The 18852-nt window shown below is 37.4% G+C and overlaps 1 protein-coding gene and 1 pseudogene across 3 annotated transcripts in view; one reads left to right on the top strand and one right to left on the bottom strand.

Annotated features, from left to right (window-relative positions):
- The window catches only part of DNAAF9 (dynein axonemal assembly factor 9), a 139253-nt gene that overhangs the window by 75679 nt on the left and 44722 nt on the right, over window positions 1-18852 (bottom strand). For both annotated transcript variants that reach the window (XM_079129142.1, XM_079129141.1), the window contains exons 8-10: window positions 9676-9774; window positions 4276-4331; window positions 1942-2077 (exon numbers count right to left, since the gene is read on the bottom strand). In XM_079129142.1, coding sequence (XP_078985268.1) covers window positions 1942-2077; window positions 4276-4331; window positions 9676-9774 — 291 coding nt within the window. The remainder of the gene's footprint in view (window positions 1-1941; window positions 2078-4275; window positions 4332-9675; window positions 9775-18852) is intronic.
- On the top strand, window positions 13995-16257 carry LOC306655015 (heterogeneous nuclear ribonucleoprotein A1-like; annotated as a pseudogene). The gene has a single exon. The product of its transcript is annotated as a heterogeneous nuclear ribonucleoprotein A1-like (transcript).

Here is an 18852-nt window from a genome sequence, read left to right as displayed (position 1 = left end):
CCAGAGTTTCACTATAATTAACATTTAAGTGATCCCACCAGTATGCAACACCAGTGGTTTCTGCTTCAGGTAAGGAGACACTGGTTGTGATTCTCTGGATTTACCTGTCTCTTCAGATTTCACAGTGGGAGTTTGAGACCTTAGTTCTCTAATGAATCCATGAGAAGCCACTGATTTTCAGTTTGACTTTTTTCTTGTAAATATAGGGATAATTTCCAAGTTCTTTATACATTAGAGCTGAAACTGAGAGTCTTCTCTGAATCTTATTGAAATCTTATGTGTTAGAAGGCCTCCTCCAACACTGCTTCAGTGGTGAGCAGGAGGACCTGCCTCCTCATTACTGCCAGGTAGGAGTGCAAGTCCAGGTTCTCTAGTCAGCTGCTACTGACACCTGGCATGTGTGTGTGGGGATATATCTATAACAGCTTAGGTTCCCTACTCTGCCTCAGCTGATACCATCCCAGCTTTGGAGGGTGACAAACACTATGGGTAAAGGGGGGACACTTTATTACTGCTCAGTGGTGATAAAATTAATGATTCCCCATTGGCCACCTGTGATACTGCCCTAAGAAGAAGCCTCTTATTATATTGCGGAGTGGAAGTTCAGGCTCCCCACTGGGCCTTCTATTACATTATCCTAAGCAGAATATGGGTGGAGGTGGCACCTCACTCCAATATGGCAAGTGAGGATATCTACGGTCTTCGCTCAGCCTTAGTGGGCAGGGGTAGAAGAAAGATGTACTTTTTTCTGCAGGGCTTGTGTAGAGAGCAGTTATTATCTTCAAGTTTTCTATCTTACTAGGCTGTACCTTTTCTGGTCCTCTGAATATCTCTGGATATTCTCGAATATTCAGTCTGTATATAAGAGGGGAAAAAAAAAAAAAAAAAAAAAAACCCAAAGAACTCACCACCATTTTATTTCTTTTGTCCCGAGGTCTTTAGTCATCCTGCTTCCTTCTCTCTACCTTTCAGAGTATGCTTGTGTTTGTTTTATATGAAAGGTCCCAGGTTTTTGATTGTATTTAATGAGAGAGAAAGCATGTATACGCCATACACCATCTTTGTAGAAGCAGAAGTCAGAATTGTCTCTATGTTTTTTATTTAATTTGTGTACCCAAAAAATAATATTACATAGAGAAGCCTGTTACATCTGGCATTTTCTGTGTATTCCAAAAGTGCTCTGGGATTTAAAATGGGGTCTGAGCCCTCCATTGACAGAACAGCAAGGTCCTGAAAGCCCATTCTTTCTGGTAGCTCTATATCCTGAGCTGGCTTAGAGGCAGTTCTGGAATCATAACTCAGACTACACTATATACACCTGGGTCACATGTTCTCCAAATCCAAATTTAAAAAAATAACAACACCTACAACCCTGGTCTTCCTGATAGCCAGAAATATTCTGAAAATATTTAACGTTCTATTAAGATAGCATAAACATTTTCATTCATTAGAGTTCCCACATTCAAGTCTAATGTTTCCTTTAAAACAATGCAGCAGATAATATACTATCAAATGTAGAAATCTTCTCCCTGGCACTCTCAATAAGTAAACAAAGATCATTAAGGTTCATGATCTTGAATATAAGCCAGAACTTAACATACTTAGGCTTAGAATGACTATTAATCTGAAATTAATTTGAAATAGATTTTAATCTTTTTCCTTCAAATACTTCAAAATTAAATGTGTTCAAATCGTATCTAGTACTAATATATATTTATGCTATATTTATAAAATATACATATATAAATATTACATACTTATTTATAAATATTTTATAAATATTTATTTTTAAATAAATATAAATGTATTGATATGTATATAATATACATTATATACATACAGTCAGTTTTCAATCACTTTTCACTTTAAAACAAACTTCAGACTCAGGGTTAAATAAATCCACTAATTGTCCAGCAGGCACTAGGCAGTCCAGCCACTCACCATGTGTTTGGCAAAGCTCCCACCAGGACCAGTGCTGCGTACCAAATGCCCTTCAGAAGGGAAGTTAAAGTTGCCAGCATTCAGGTTTTCTCGGGTGGAGTGATTACCAAAGAGAACAAATGGCTGCCGGTTAGGGCTAGAGCAGCAAGCAAAAACATGTGATTAGAAGAGATTCCTGGCCAGGGCAACTTCCTATGACCTGAATAAGTTCTTGGATTTTTCTGATTGATGTCCTGCAGGGTGAGCAAAGTATAGTCTACCTAATGCCCCTGGCTGATTGGGAAGGGATGCCAGATGTCTCTGACTCTTTCTAGTGACCCACAGGGGTTAGTCATTGAGGGACATAAATACATCCACACTAGGCTTATATTTTCAGCTTACCCTACTTTTTGAGGAATCAGTTCCTTAAAAATTTGCTGTGTATAATGCAGTGATGGAGTAAAATTCCAGTTATATCCAACAGTATTATAATAGAAATACAGGTTTCAAAGTATGATAATCGTGATATTCAGACTAGACAGAAAATAGAGTAGTTATCAACTTCTGAGTAACTTTCAAGTGGAAAGGATAAGAGGAGGGTTGCAAATGTTTCATTACCTACCTACTCCTGTACCACCTGTCCATACTCTTCCTACCTCTCTGGATTCTACCCTTCTCCCATTTTGCACTCATTCCTCCTTCACTCTCATCAACCCCTCCTCAGTCATTTCATTCATAGAACTATTGTAAAAGTCACCAAATGACTTTCACATGTAGTATACTATTGCAAACCCAATGGATTTCTGCTTCCTCACCCACTAAATCCAAACAACCTCCTGAAAATCTTCCCATTTATTTATTTCTCTCCAACCACATGGTCACAAACCCTAGTCCCTGCTGCCATGGTTTCCTCCCTTAACAACTGCAACATTTCCTGTTTCACTGATTCCACCCTTGCCTTTCGATAACCTATTCTCCAAAAGCAATAATCATTTTTTTTTTCTACTGGGAATTAAGCCCAAGGGGGGTTTACCACTGAGCTACATCCCTAGTTCTTTTTATTTTGAGAAAGGGTCAAACTAAGTTTCTGAGGTTCTCAGTTGCTGAGACTGGCCTTGAACTTGGATCCTCTTGCCTCAGTCTCCTGAGCTGCTTGGATTACAAGAATGCGCCACTGTACCTGGTTGTGATATTAATCTTTTAGATGTGCAAAACATTCACTGCCTGTTATTCTCAGAAGAGTCAATTTCGCAAATGGCAAATAAGGGCTTATATGGTCTAGTCAATATCTTCAGTTCCACGTGAGGCAGGTCTCCTCCAACTCCCATATTCTAGGAAATTTCATGTTCTTTATGTCCCTTGTACTCTTGTTTCAGGACTTCTCATATTCTCCCTTCTCCCAATTATCTCTATTCATTGTTCACATCTCCCCCAGAGGAGGCCAGACTGTCCAGTTATGGTTTTCACAGTACCATCCATGTTCTTTTCTCTGTTATGGCACTAATCAGTTTACAATGATATATTTCTATGTGAGGTTATTTGATTAAGGTCCTATTTCTCCAGCATACCATGAACTCCATGAGGGCAGAGACCATATTTGGTTTATTTATTATCTCAACCATGTACCTCTCTTCCTTGGCATGTCATAGTAAATATTTTTGATGAGAGGGATATTTAAAAAGATGATTTCCTTTATCCCCTACCCTTTCCTTAAAGTGCCCTTAATGTGTGTCATGTAAAAATGTTTTTGCATTTCTTCTTGGAAATACTACCTTAAGCTTCAGGTAAATGGGGCTTTGAAAAATAAACATGACTGATTTTTCTTCTGAACTTAATTCAAGTTAAGTGACACTTCAGGCAGAAAAGGATGAGTCTGAATTCCAATGGGATAGTTTGTTTTACTATTAAGAGTGGACTGGAACTGAGGGAAGCAAAAAGGAAAGATCTATCTTCTTTATCAGAGGAAGCACTTCCTGTTGATCATGACAACATGTTCCTAAGGAAAACCTATGGAGCACTCCCAGCTCCCCTCTTCTTTGTGAGAAGACCCTTTTACTCCCTGCAAAACACTATTGCTCCCCTCTCCTGTGTCTAAATACTGTTTTCTCTTGTTTTCCTAAGCTAGGGATGGAATCAACATTCCTTTTTTTAAGTTTTAGCAGACTATGATGTAATAAAAACTAGTTTACTATAAAATTCAGAAAAATAAAACATATATTTTTTTTAAAAAAGCAGTGAAACCCACAAATTTACAGAGTACCCTGTGATGACTAAAGCCATGCTCCCCAAATTCACCTTGCTTATAAGTCTCATTTCTGCTATCACCATTCACACTTCTTCCCTTGAGGAACTTACCTGTTTTCAGTTATATGGCTGGATATCATTCCATGACTGAAGTAACTTCTGAATGGCTAAAAAGAAGCCAACATTGTATATAAGAGCACAATTTTATAAAATAATCAGAAACCCCTCATACGTCTATGTATGTGTACACACACACACACACACACACACACACACACACGGAGAATAAGTAGAATGTGTGTGTGAGAAAGAAGTTTGTAGATTATTCTAAGAATATGGAAGGATATGTGTGGTGGATAGCAACATTAATTTGGAGGACACATAGCAAAAAAAGCAAAGAAAAAAGACAAAAGGCTGCAAAAGTAAACAAAAACTAAAAAAAAAATTCTTTTCAAAGTTACTGTTTTTAGCTGGGCACAGTGACACATGCCTGTAATCCCAGCAGCAGCTCAGGAGGCTGAGGCAAGAGGATCTTGAGTTCAAACTCAGCCTCAGCAAAAGTGAGGCACTAAGCAACTCAGTGAGACCCTATCTCTAAATAAAATACAAAATAGGGCTGGGGATGTGGCTCAGTGGACCAGTACCCCTGAGTTCAATCCCTGGTACAAAAAAAAAAAAAAATTATAATTTTTAACTATTGAAAGAAAACTGGACCAACCACCATCTATTGTCCAAATTGCTAATCTTATAGGAATTTTTTCCCTTATGTTTAAAATGTTTTTTCTAAATTTCTAATACATGAATATGTATTAATTATAACACTAATTTATATTTATTTAAAAAATATTTTTAGATGATAGACCTTTATTTATTCATTTACTTATATGTGGTGCTGAGAATCAAACCCAGTGCCTCATGCATGCTAGGTAAGCACTCTACCACTGAGCCATAACCCCAGCCCCTAATACGTTAATTTAAAATCAGCAACAAGGGAGAATGCAAGGAACACAGAAGTACACTGACATAAGTTTCCTGGGAAACCAAAGAAACAATTCTCAGCTTTTGGATGTACAGCATTAGGCTAAACACTAACCAAGTTAAAACACAGGGTCTAGCATCCAAAGGGTCCAAAATTTCAAACAGCAATTACTAATCCCTCTAGAGAACACTTGTGTTTTTTTTCCCAGTTATTTAAGTAGTGTAGGTTAATAGCAGAACACAATAAAAACCACCACTGTAATCTCTCAGAACTGTTAACATTTTGGTATATTTTCTTTGAATCTTTTTTTTCCTTCTTTTTTTGGGGGGGGGCGGTGGGGAGGCAGCAGGGAGATACTGGGAATTGAACCCAGATCTTGTGCATGTCAGGCAAGTGTTTTACCACTGAGTCACAACCCTAGCCCTTTATATTTTTTTATTTTTATTTACTTATTTATTTTTGAGACAGGGTCTCACTCAGTTGCCCAGGGTGGCCTCAAGCTTGCAGTCCTTCCCATTTCAACCTCCTGAGTAGAGGGAATTAGAAGCATGTGCTGCCACACCTGGCCATTCAAATATTTTTTTCTATGACACATTCATAGAATTTATATGATTGTAATTAAGTTTATTAAGTAGTCCTTTGTTTATATTGTTACTAACTCTTCTATATCAAGAATAAATAGTGTACTGAATAACCTGTAGCTCTGAATATTTCCTAAGACTGCTCTGTAAATAAAATTATACGACAAAAAGGCAGAACTACATTGCCAAATTGTTTTTCAATGAAGTTTTATTAATGTATGTCTTCATTTACAATATCTGAGTGTGCTTATTTCTGGGTCTCATCATCAACACTGCCTAAGGAATGGTTTAAATAGATTTGCCACAATGATCAATGCCACAATGATTACTACATTTTATTTTATATCTCTTTGATTTTGTGTGTGTGAGTGTGTGTGTGAGTGTGTTACCGGGGATTGAACTCAGGGCAATCACTGAGCCACATTCCCAGTTCCTTTTTGTATTTTATTTAGAGAGTTGCTTAGGGCCTCCTAAGTTGCTGAGGCTGCCTTTGAACTCTGGATCCTCCTGCCTAAGCCTCCCAAGCTGCTGCAATTACAGGCATCCCTTTGATTTTTAATGAAGTAGAATATTTTGGATATGTTCAGTGGCCACTTGGATTTCTCTGTTAGTTGCTTATTATATATTCTTTGGAAATTTATCAATTAGAGTTTTGGCATTTGTGTTGCTGATTTATAACAATACTTTTAAAATAATAATTGTTGAAATTTATTATGGGCTTACCATGTGAACTGTGAAAGGCACTTAGATTACTTACTTCTAAGTAATCTTAATAACAACCTATGTGGTTCATGCTATCATCATCCCCTCTCTACAGATGAGTTGACTAAGACACAAAAAGTTAATTGATTTGGCCAAGACCACAGAGCTAGTGAATTACATAGTTGGGATTTTAACTAAGTAATCATTTAGAAAAAAAGATAAAATTAGATCTGTATCTCATGCCATACGTAACAAAAATCCCTTGTGGATTAGGAATCTAAATGTAAAACATTAAACCATGCAAGTACTAGATGGTGAATTACCCTTTAAATTTCAATTAAAGACTTTTTCTGATGGAGACTGCAATAAAATTCCTTGCATATATGATTTTGTCAATATTACCCACTACTATGTATAATTATAATGCTCTAATTCTCTGTACAATGACTCAAAATTTAGAGATGATAAAAGGTTGATAAATTTACATAAAAATAGTTTCCATGGCAAAACAAAATCATAAGTAAAGCAAGTGTGATTAACATGGAAGAAATATTTGGAGTATATATAAATAACTCTTTAAAACTAAGGGACGAAAGACCTAAAAACCTGTGTTCTTGTGCTGGCGATATAGCCCATCACGTAGAGTGCCTGCCTCTCAAACTCGAGACCCGGGTTCAAGTCCCCAGCACTGGTAGATTGTGGAAATTCCAAACAAACAAAAACCTATGTTCTTAGCAAAAAAAAAAAACTGTGCTCTTTTGTTTAGTCAATACTGTACCAGGACTGGGGGCATAGCTTAGTGGTAGAACACTTGCCATCATGTGCAAGGTCCTGAGTTCAAAATTGCATCACTTTTAAATTGGGAAAAAGACATAAAACAAAACATAAATGACTCTAAACATGTAAACGATGTTCAAACTTACAGAGAAACCTAAACTAAAACAATTCTGAGATACAATTTCTCACCTGTGAGACTGTGTAAACAATTTGTGTGTGGGGGTGGGTACAGGAATTGAACCCAGGGCTTCACACACGTTATGCAAGTGCTCTACCACTAAGTCACATCCCCAGCCTGGGACTGTGAAGATTTTAAAACTATGACCATATATTCTATCGGTGAGACTGTGGAGCAACAGGCACTCTCTTATACTGCTGGGAATGAAAACTGGTATAATCCTTCTAAAGGGGGATTTGGCAATAGCTAACATAACTACATATGTACTTCCCTTTTGACCCAGCAATCCCATTCCTAGGTGTGTGTGTGTGTCTATCTATATAACACTATGGAAATAGATAAGCATGCAGTTATTTGCATATAACACTGTTTGCAATGGTGAAAACTACCAAAATATGCATACATAAGAGAGTACCTGAATAAATTAAGATTCATTTACAAAATGGAGTATTGTAAATTATAGCAAAGAATGAGGAAGATCTCAACAAACTGATTTAGAAAGAGTTCCAAGATATTGTTAAATGAAAAAAAGCAAAGTAGAAACGACTCTATGCTACTCTTCAATGAAAGAAAGATTAAATAAGAAAATACACACATATCTGTTCATTTGAAACATGAAACAGAAGAGATAAATCAGAAACTAAAGAGATTTATGTGATGTTAATGAAATAGATAGGAAATGGGTGGGGAGAATAAAGCAGGGGAAGGAGAGCAGGATAGTAGGAAATAAAAGTGACACTTTTTTTTTTTTTGGCAGTGCTAGGGATTGAACCAGCAGGGCCTTACACATGCTAGGCAAACACTCTACTACTGAGCTATGTTCCCAAGTCTACAGAGTGACACTTCTGAGTATGACTTTTTGAGTATCTCTCATTCTAAGGACCATGGTAATGAGAGAGAAAAGAATGCAAAAAAATGAAAAGGGCACCATTGAAATATATGACAATTTTTGAGGTCTAATTTAGGAGTAACTGGAAAGGAGAGAGGTGGAAAGCAGAAAAAAAATGTTTGAACAAATAATATACAAAAATTAGCAAACTTGCCAAAAACTATAAGTCCGCCAAACTAAGCTCAACAAAACCCACACACGAGAAATATGAAGAAAACTGCAGCAAGACATATCATAATCTGATTATTCAAAATCAGTAATAAAATCTTAAAAGCTGCTAGAGGTAAAAAAGACCTGCCATGTACAGAAAAACAAAGATTAGAATGAAAGACTGCTCAGTAACAAAGTGAGTGATAGACAGTGGATCAATATCTTTTGAATATTGAAGGGAAAAAACTGTCAACGAGGGGTGTGGTTCAGTGGCAAAGTGCTTACCTAGCATGTGTGTAGCCCGGGGTTCAAACCCCAGCACCATAAAAAACAAAAACAAAAACAAACAAAAAAAAACTTCAGCTCAGGAGAAGGAGAAGGAATTGTTCTGGATCACAGGAGAACTTAGTCCTGGTGGTACAAGCCCAAGGTAGACTCAAGACAAGCTCAGGAGAATTGTTCCTCTTTTTTTTTTTTAATATTAATTTTGTATTTGTTCTTTTTAGTTATACATGACAGTAGAATGTATTTTGACATCTCATATATACATGGAGTATAGCTTCCCATTTTTGTGATTATATATGATGAGGAGTAACATTGGTTGTGCATTCATATATGAACATAGGAAAGTTATGTCTGGTTCATTCTACTGTCTTTCCCATTCCCATCCCCCCTCCCTTCTTCCGTGACACACACCAAAAAAAGCAGTTTTTTGTCCTATATGTTTTGGTTCTCAATTTAGGTACTTCAGTTTACTCATGGAGTGGGTTTTAGCCTGAACCTGGTAACTTCTTACTTTTGTTACTTGCTTTAAAAAGACAGTTTGGCATTCATGACCTGGTGGTTCAATCGTCAAAGGTGTGCTACGCACATGTGAAGAATTATTAACTAGTATCCAACAGAATTTCTGGCTGACAGAGGCACCACATGCTGAAAAGTAAATAACCATCTAGTAGAGAACCTGGCACAGGAAAAAAGACGACCCCATCCACCCCCTTCTGCAGTGCTGGAGATTGGAACTCAATGCCTTGCGCACGCTCAGCAAATGCTCTGCCACTGAGCTACATCCATAGCCCCAAACACATTTTTAAATAGGGATTGGCATGGGGGGGGCGAATTTCTTTACGGCATACAACACAGTTTAAGGAAATGACAACCAAACAATTTAGGATTGATAGTGTACTTTGGAAAAGTATTTAATAAAAACAATAAATAATCAATTTTTTCTTCTCATTGACCCTTCCCTTAAACATACCTCACCAGCCTGAGATTCTGAAAGTTCTAGCAGGAAAGGAATTTCTGTGTCAAAATTAGCAAAGAAGCTAGTCCACTGATGTTCAAAAGCCACCAAATCCTAGGGAGAAAATGAAACAGATATTATCATAAAACAGAGGTACTTTAGAAAACCAGAGTCATGAAACTGCCAAGGATCTCAGAACACCAGACTGTTTACAAATATTGATTAAAAAGTTGTAGCACACTACTGATAGATACTGCTACATAGACAAACCTTAAAAACATGTGCCAAGTGAAAAAAGTCAGATGTAAAATACCACCAGGAATGTAGTCCATTTATATGAAATATCCAGATGCAAAAGACCACCAAGAACATGGTCCATTCATATGAAATATAGAGCTAGAACACAGATTAGTAGTGTCCTACGGCTGGGAGTGGGGATGGAGAATGACTCTAAGTGGGCATATGGTAGATCTCAAAGGAATATTGTGAGATATTCCTGAGATATTGTGAGATGGCTAAGGCCCTGAGAAGCTTGCCTACCAGTCTTCTGTCTGATATTAGGTTCACTGGGGATGAATAAAGAGTTAAATGTCAGCTGTTTTCTCTGTAGCTTTTTAAGTTCAATGGAAACATCATTAAGTACCCATCTATAACTTACCTTTAAATTTTTGTCTTATAAATAAAACAATGACATGTACAGCTCTTAGTTTACAAGAACATGTTTTAAACCATGATCTTCTTCAAAGTACAAAATCCTTGTGACTTGGTTATGGTTTTCCCTGAAGAGTTGTGGAAACTGAGTCTCAAATGCTTTAAACAACTTATCTGAGGCCAGGTGGTGACTGAATGAACTGGACTTTAACACAGATCTGAGTTCTTTCATTCTAAGTTCCATTTTCCCTCTTTAATTCACTTCCAAAAGGTTAATTTTTTAAAGATAATAATGACCCTTGAGCGTATTGATTTATCAGCCTTTACTACAGGAAAGAACTTATTTATGAGGCACCTAAAGTAATGTGCTATGTCCAAGTGCCAAAAGGGTCACATCATAAAGCTTGTTCAAGTACAAATTAGCTGACCTTCGTTATAAGTTCAGGGGGCCAGGAATGACACAGTGCCCTCTTCTCCTTCAAATCCCCTTCTTAGTGGTTGTGTGAGTACTGAAGAACTCTGTACCCTTCCTGGTTGACTCCTTTACGCTCAGCTTCCACTCCATTCCATTCGCTTTTCAGTCTCTTCTTTGAACTCATTCTTGTTCCCAACCACCACATGCTGGGTTTTGCTATTATCTTTTCGTTAAGGAATCACCAGCTAACAAGAACAAGCCAGCTATGAGTTGCTTAAGATAATCCTCAAGTAATACCTTTGCCCTTATTTTGAAGTTGCTAATAATTTGTACTCTAACTGTATAGCTGTCTTCACTGTCTACCTTATACAAATGTCAGGCACCAGTCTAACACCTTGCTCTCAGTAGGCATTCTGTTTACTACACCAAAACCTGTAGTCTAGATTTGTTCTCCTTCATTCCTCTCTTCCAGTAGAGGATGCACTGATGGGCTCTATGCTAGCCATGCACTGATTCTCTACTACGTGAAATAAAATGGACCTCTGCTGGGAATACTTATTATAAATACTTATTATAAATACTTATATTATAAATACTTATTATATACTAACGGCTTCTCTACTTGCAGCCCAGACTTTTTATATACACATACTTCTATGTGCATATATGTATGTGTACATATATATGTACATATATACACACACATATATAGATGTATGTATATGTGTATATGACACATATATAAATTTCAGTAATCATTTAGGTGAAAATGTTATTTTCTGAATGTTTTCTATAGAATATAGGATAAAATAAGTGAGGCATACATGTACATGTCTATGTATATGTGTATTCATATACAATCAATATACCACATAAAGATGTTCTGGTTAATGAGGGACCACATACATGATAGTATATATAGCCTAGATGAGTAAAAGACTATACCATCAAGGTTTGTGTAAATTTATGATGTTTGCACAATGATAAAATTGTCCAATGATACACTTCTCAGAATGACTCCATGTTGTTAAGTGACACATGACTGTACACACACACACACATACACACACACACACACACACCCTACATGAGAGAGAGAGAGAATTTCCTAGTTCTGTGCACTGAAGAGATCTAGAAACAATGACCCAAACAGCAGCAATGACCATTTCTAGCACTTAGATTGTGATGCTGAAATACTATTTACAATTAAAAAAAACAGAACTTAATAGAGAAAAGACTAATTCCAGGTCTCGAACAGGAAATGTATAAAATTTGTGCCTGGAACATCTTATCATACTTACCAACTACTACTCATCATAGTAGCTGGCAAGGAAGTTATCAAGGACTATTAGTATTGTGTTAAAAGAACATATGAAAGGAAGTTCACTACCCAAAGATGGAATAATGTGAGCATCACTAAAGATGGTATCTGCAATGAATGTAATTGTGTCAAATATGTTTAAATCTAGGACTTCAAAATTATATATTATAATTTATTATATATATAATAATATATATTATATATTTTTAAAACTTAATTGGTTATTTTTGAAGAATGGTTAAGGAACCAACTTTATTTTGAAAACTGGTAGGTTCAGACATTTGTCCTGCTTGTCCTATATGAACTTTACAACTATATATTGCAAACTGAACATTTCTCTTTAGAATATGAATGGAAAAGGAATTATGGAATTGAAGTATCACCAATGTACAATGGTGAACTAGGGATCTAAGTATTGCGCAGCAATGGTGTTTCACCAAACGAAAAGAGTATCAATTAAACCTTATATGCTTTTTGCTAAAGAACCCATCAGTTACGGTGGAGCACACCTGTAATTTCAGTGGCTCAGGAGGATGAGGCAGGAGAATTGCAAGTTCAAAAAGCTAGCCCTAGCAACTCAGCGAGGCCCTAAGCAACTTAGTGAGACCCTGTCTTAAAATAAAAAATAAAAAGGGTTGGGGATGTGGCTGAGTGGTAAAGTGCCTCTGAATTCAATCCTCCAAGCCTGCCCTCCAAAAGAATACAACACCCTCCAGGAAGAAGTCTTTCCTTCAAATATCAATTCTGAAATTGATTAAACCTCTAGATTCAATGACTAATTATCAGGAAATACAAAAGAGGAAAATTTTAAATACATTATGGAAATGATATCAACAGAATCTCAACTGAGGGCAACTAGAAGACTAATGGAATGGCTTCTTCAACAAATAGAGAGCAAGTTGGTAGGAAGAACAAAGATATGGAGGGAGAAACCTGTAGATTAAACGAAACCTAAAACATGCCCCCCCGCCCCCACACACACACACACACACACTCTCTACAGGCAGGCAGTTCTACACTATGTGTTAATGGAAGCAAACTGGATGATAAAACTGCCAGGAAAAATGAGGAGGTGATTACCAAAGAATTCATGATAGTGAATTCTTGGGCAGGGAGGAAAGAGGTAATGCGTTTGGCAAAAAGCATTTAAATTACTTCTGCTGTGGCCAGCAAGGTTCAGTTGTTTTGCTTTATAATTCATTAGGTTATCCATTAGTTTTATTCTATTTTCTAAGTCTGTGTTCTTATTTTTAGTTTACTTGTTAATTATTATTTTTTGCACTACTAGGGACTGAACCCAAGGTCTTGCACACGTTAGGCAAGTGCTCTCTTACTCCCCGCCCTTCCTTCCTTTCTATCTATCATCTATCTATCTATCTATCTATCTATCTATCTATCTATCTATCTATCTATCTATCTATCTATCTATCTATCTATCTATCTATCTTGTGGTGCTGGGGATTGAACCCAGGGTCTTGTGCTTGCAAGGCAAGCACTCTACCAACTGAGCTATCTCCCCAGCTCATTTTATTTTGATATAGGGTCTCACTAAATTGCCTAAGATGGCCTCAAATTTGGCAATCCTCCTGCCTTAGCCTCCTGAGTAGCTGGATTACAAGCGTGCACTACAGCACCCAGTGAGTCTTTGTTATTTTAATACTAAAATATCTTTAAAAACAAATGCACAAGCAATATTTGTTCACTACAGAAAACCCAGAAAATATAGAATAAAAATAATTGTTAGCATTTTTGGAAATGTTCTTTCATCCCATTTATATATGTATATATTTTGTTTGCTTGTGATATTGAGGACAAAACCCAGGACCTTAATAGGCTAGGAAAGCATTCTACCACTGAGCTACAGCCTCAGTCTTATATATATATATATATATATATATATATATATATATATATATGTATGTATTTCGTATACACAAATATGCATGTAACTGATAATCTGTCATTGTCTAGGTCACACTTCCTTCTCATACATACTACCTGTATGCCTTGTCTCAGTAAATCAGTCCTTCAGGGTTTGGGTTCCTGACCCCCTGCTACTGCATCCAGTCGGTACTCTGGATCCTGGGTTCAGGTAAGTCTTCCCACTTGGGCAAGGGTTAGCTCCCACATATCCTCATGGAGTCTGAAGAAAAGTACATTCCCTACTGTTTCAACTGACACTTGAACCAAAGACCTTTAATGACTGTCTGACTCCTCTGGTTCCAGATCCACTCCCCATCTCTAGCTGACCGCCACCACAATCTAGCACTAAAATTATGTTTCAATACAGAAAGATGTGCTGAAACCTCTGCTCGCCTCTTTTTGCCTGTGTGACCTTGGACAGGAACTGCACTAGCCTAAAATACCTTATTGTACATAACTACTTCCTACATTACAGAGATGTTATAAATATTAAAGGAATTAAATGAAATAATCTATATAAAGCACTTATTACGACACCTTGTTCGTGGTCTTCGATACTTGCAAATCTCTCTGCCTCTGCAGTAGGCAAGCACAAGACTAGCTATGAGAACATCTGAGCCTCCACCTAATCCTCCTGACATTTGACAAACACCATAATGTACATCACTGGTCTCCAGAAAGCTATGCCTGAGGTTGCCCATCTCAGCATGTGTCTGACTCTGTACAATCTTTTCAGTTACACCAGAATGCTACACTTGTGAGACTTAAAAACACAAAAGGAACAAACATAGTTATTATTTATTAAAATACACTATTTTGTTTTCCAAATGTGTTCAGAAACAGACCCTGAAGGTACATTTCCATTTTAAGGGCCTACCCTAGTGACCATCTTGGTTTGGGACTATGATAGGAAGCAGAGTTACACCATTGAATGATAGCCATTCTCTGGCTATCTTCAAGGTAAAAAACACTGTATGCTTCAGGGTTACACAGAAGAATACAAGATCTTTGCTCCCAAAAATCACCCTGAAGGAGATGGCTATTGTCAGTAGTAATTACAGAATGAGACAATATTATTAAATACTGTTTTCAGCTCCATGTTATGCGTGAAATGGAAGATGTCATGAATTCTCATACTAAAAAGAACTAGCAGTGTATATGAAATGTTCTTTTCTATGGACACCACTAAGAAAGCATCGTTAAAGTCTCTGTTCCTGCTGCCATCATGTCTAAATCAGAGTCCCCTAAAGAGCCCGAACAGCTGCAGAAGCTATTCATCGGAGGTCTGAGCTTTGAAACGACGAGATGAGAGTCTGAGAAGTCATTTTGAGCAATGGGGAACACTCACGGACTGTGTGGTAATGAGAGACCCAAACACCAAGTGCTCCAGGGGCTTTGGGTTTGTCACTTATGCCACTGTGGAGGAAGTGAATGCAGTCATGAATGCAAGACACACAAGGTGGATGGAAGAGTTGTGGAACCAAAGAGAGCTGTCTCAAGAGAAGATTCTCAAAGACCAGGGGCCCACTTAACTGTGAAAAAGATCTTTGTAGGTGGCATTAAAGAAGACACTGAAGAACATCACCTATGAGATTATTTTGAACAGCACGGGAAAACTGAAGTTATTGAAATCATGACTGACAGAGGCAGTAGAAAGAAGAGGGGCTTTGCTTTCGCAACTTTTGACGACCATGACTCTGTGGATAAGACTGTCATTCAGAAATACCATCCTGTGAATGGCCACAGCTGTGAAGTGAGGAAAGCACTCTCAAAGCAAGAGACAGCTAGTGCTTCATCTAGTCAAAGAGGTCGAAGTGGTTCTGGAAACTTTGGTGGTGGCTGTGGAGGTGGTTTTGGTGGAAATGACAATTTTGGTCGTGGAGGAAACTTCAGAGGTCGTGGTGGCTTTGGTGGCAGCCGTGGTGGTGGTGGATATGGTGGCAGCAGGAATGGTTACAATGGATTTGGTAATGAAGGAAGCAATTTTGGAGGAGGTGGAAGTTAAAATGATTTTGGCAATTACAACAATCGATCATCAAACTTTGGACCCACGAAGGGTGGAAACTTTGGAGGCAAAAGCTCTGGACCATGTGGTGGTGGAGGCCAATACTTTGCCAAACCATGAAACCAAGGTGGCTATGGCAGTTCCAGCAGCAGCAGTAGCTATGGCAGTGGCAGAAGGTTTTAATACTGCCAGGAAACAAAGCTTAGCAGGACAGAAGAGCCAGAGAAGTGACAGGGAAGCTACAGGTTACAACAGATTTGTGAACTCAAGCACAGTGATGGCAGGGCCACCTTGGTGGCACAGTGGTGGCAGGGCCTCGCTGCTACAAAGAAAACAAAGTTTAGACAATACTCATGTGTATGGGCAAAAAAACTCGAGGACTGTATTTGTGACTAATTGTACAACAGGTTATTTTAGTTTCTGTTATGTGGAAAGTGTAAAGCATTCCAACAAAGGGTTTTAATGTAGACTCTTTTTTTTGCACCCATGCTGTTGATTGCTAAATGTAATAGTCTGATCATGATGCTGAATAAATGTCTTTTTATAAAAAAAAAAATTTTATATATTGTCCCTTTTAATTGCCCTAATATCCTTGTGTACTTCTCTATGTCCATTTACAGATGAGGCACACAGCAGTAAAGAAACCTGCCTGAGGATGCAACACTAACAAGCAGTAAGGGTGGAGACAAGACACCTAGAGCCAGTGTGCTTTTCACTGCACACATCATTCTCTAACTTTCCCCCAGCACACAAGGCATTTGTAGAAATGGATTCTGTGCTGGTAAGTGGAACCAGTTAGTTTGATGGAAAGTCTATCTGCTCAGACTCTTCAAGGACAAATCTCAAGGTGAGATATGCAACAACAGTTTGAAAACCCAAAGACCATGCCAGTATGCCTTGGCCCTTAGCCAGTAGACAAGGACACTGAACTTCAGATAGAACTCAGCCCTAGGCTGGCATCCAGCAGAGGCAGATCTTGGGTGGCTCAAAATCCATACTCATGGCACCATCCCTGAGTCAGGCAAGGGATGGCTTAAGGACTAGGCAAGGGCCAAGGCAGCCACATTTGAGGAGCACCTCTCAATGTGCAAAAGGGAATGATTCTGAGGCTTTCAGATGAGTTCCTTCCCTGTGCCTAGCATGTTCATAACAACTCCTCCTCTATTTGGAAAATTCCTGATCCCACACGAGTCCTGAGAAACAATCCTTAGCATTCACAGGAAGGGTTATTCCCTTAACTCTTATTTTCCTACCATTACTGTAGCAGTTACTCCTCTGAGAAGTAATCCTGAGCACTTCTAGAGAAAGTTAACATCTTACTTTATTGTTTTTAAATAAAATTAAGTCTGGCTCTTGGCCTTTAAACCTCAGGATAGATGTGAAGTCCACAATCAAATATTAAAAGGGCTTCTTTGCCCTTCTTAACATCATCTAAGAATATGAAGCTTATGGCAAGTCAGAAAAACAGGAAAGGGCCTTAAATACAGCCACTGCTGCTTCTTCAGTTATAAGATGTCACTGTTATTCCAGGCACAATTAAAGATGCTGTCCTGAGAGGGCCCACTCCAATGATTCCAGAAACACTTGCAGGGTTCTCCAAACAATGATGCTATGTCTAGCCTCCACGTGGGGCCTGCAGTGTCCTCACATTCAGGGTAGGGTATGCAAGTGAGACATGGGTCTCAGACACTGGAAGATACCAATATTCACATGAAACTCATCTGTAATTTTCTTTTTTTAGCTACTTTTGTTGGGGTTTGATATCATAGCTAACGTCAAGTAAAAGTAAGTTGCTCTTTCTCTACATTCTTTAAATTAATTCATCACTAAATTCAAATATATATATATTTATATATATTTATTTATACATATTTTTTATATATTATATATATTTATATATATATATTTTAGTTGTAGATGGACACAATATCTTTATTTGTTTTTTTATATGGTGCTCAGAATCAAACCCAGTGCCTCACACATGGTAGGCAAGCACTCTACCGATAAGCCACAACCCTAGCCCTAAATTCAAATATTTTGAGAGTAGGATTGGATTTTCCTTCTGAATATCTCTGGGACTATATTTTAAGATTTTAATAGAATTCACCCATGAAACCTTTGCCTTCTATGCCTTTTCTCATATGCCTTTTCTCTTTGGCTATTTTAGATTTCAGGTCCTTTGGTTATAGCAATGGGCAAGAGGAACCACATGAGTATATTGAAAGCCTCTGCTCAGACACATCGTGTGATGACCATTTACGTTATACTGGTCAAAGCAAGGATATATGACCAAAGCCAAAACCAGTAGAGCAGAAAATACTCTATACACTGTCAATTATAACAAGGCCATGAAGGGAAAGGACACTTACAAAAAAATAAATAAATAACCTAGCACAACTGAGCTAATGATTTTATACATTTCATTGTTCTCAATTTCAAAGTATCAGCTTTGAGCTTAATTATGAGTTCTAATATTTCCTGTTTTCTAATTCATTAGTTTTGTCTTTCCTATTTTTTTATTTTTAGATTTAAGATATTTTATTAATAGCTACTACAAACAGTGAGATAGCTCAATTAGATTACCAAGTACACACTCAACATACAAAAATCAGTAGTTTACATATATTCAATCTTTTGGAAGATTTAATGGAAGATAAGATTTCATATATAACAGTAACAAAAAATATATTAATGTTTGTCAATAAAAATATAAGACTTATTAAAAATTAAAATTAAAATACCGCTAAAGCCAAAAAAACAGCCTTTCTACAAATAGAAGGACCATATTATTGTGTAAATTAACTTGTAAATTTAACAAAATGTCAATGAAAACAGTCTTAAGCTATATCACCTGATGCTAAATTTAGGAAAAAAATA

The sequence above is a fragment of the Sciurus vulgaris genome (assembly GCF_902686455.1).
Source record: "Sciurus vulgaris genome assembly, chromosome: 2".
Classification (NCBI taxonomy): domain Eukaryota; kingdom Metazoa; phylum Chordata; class Mammalia; order Rodentia; family Sciuridae; genus Sciurus; species Sciurus vulgaris.
This window is presented reverse-complemented; position numbering and strand designations above follow the sequence as displayed.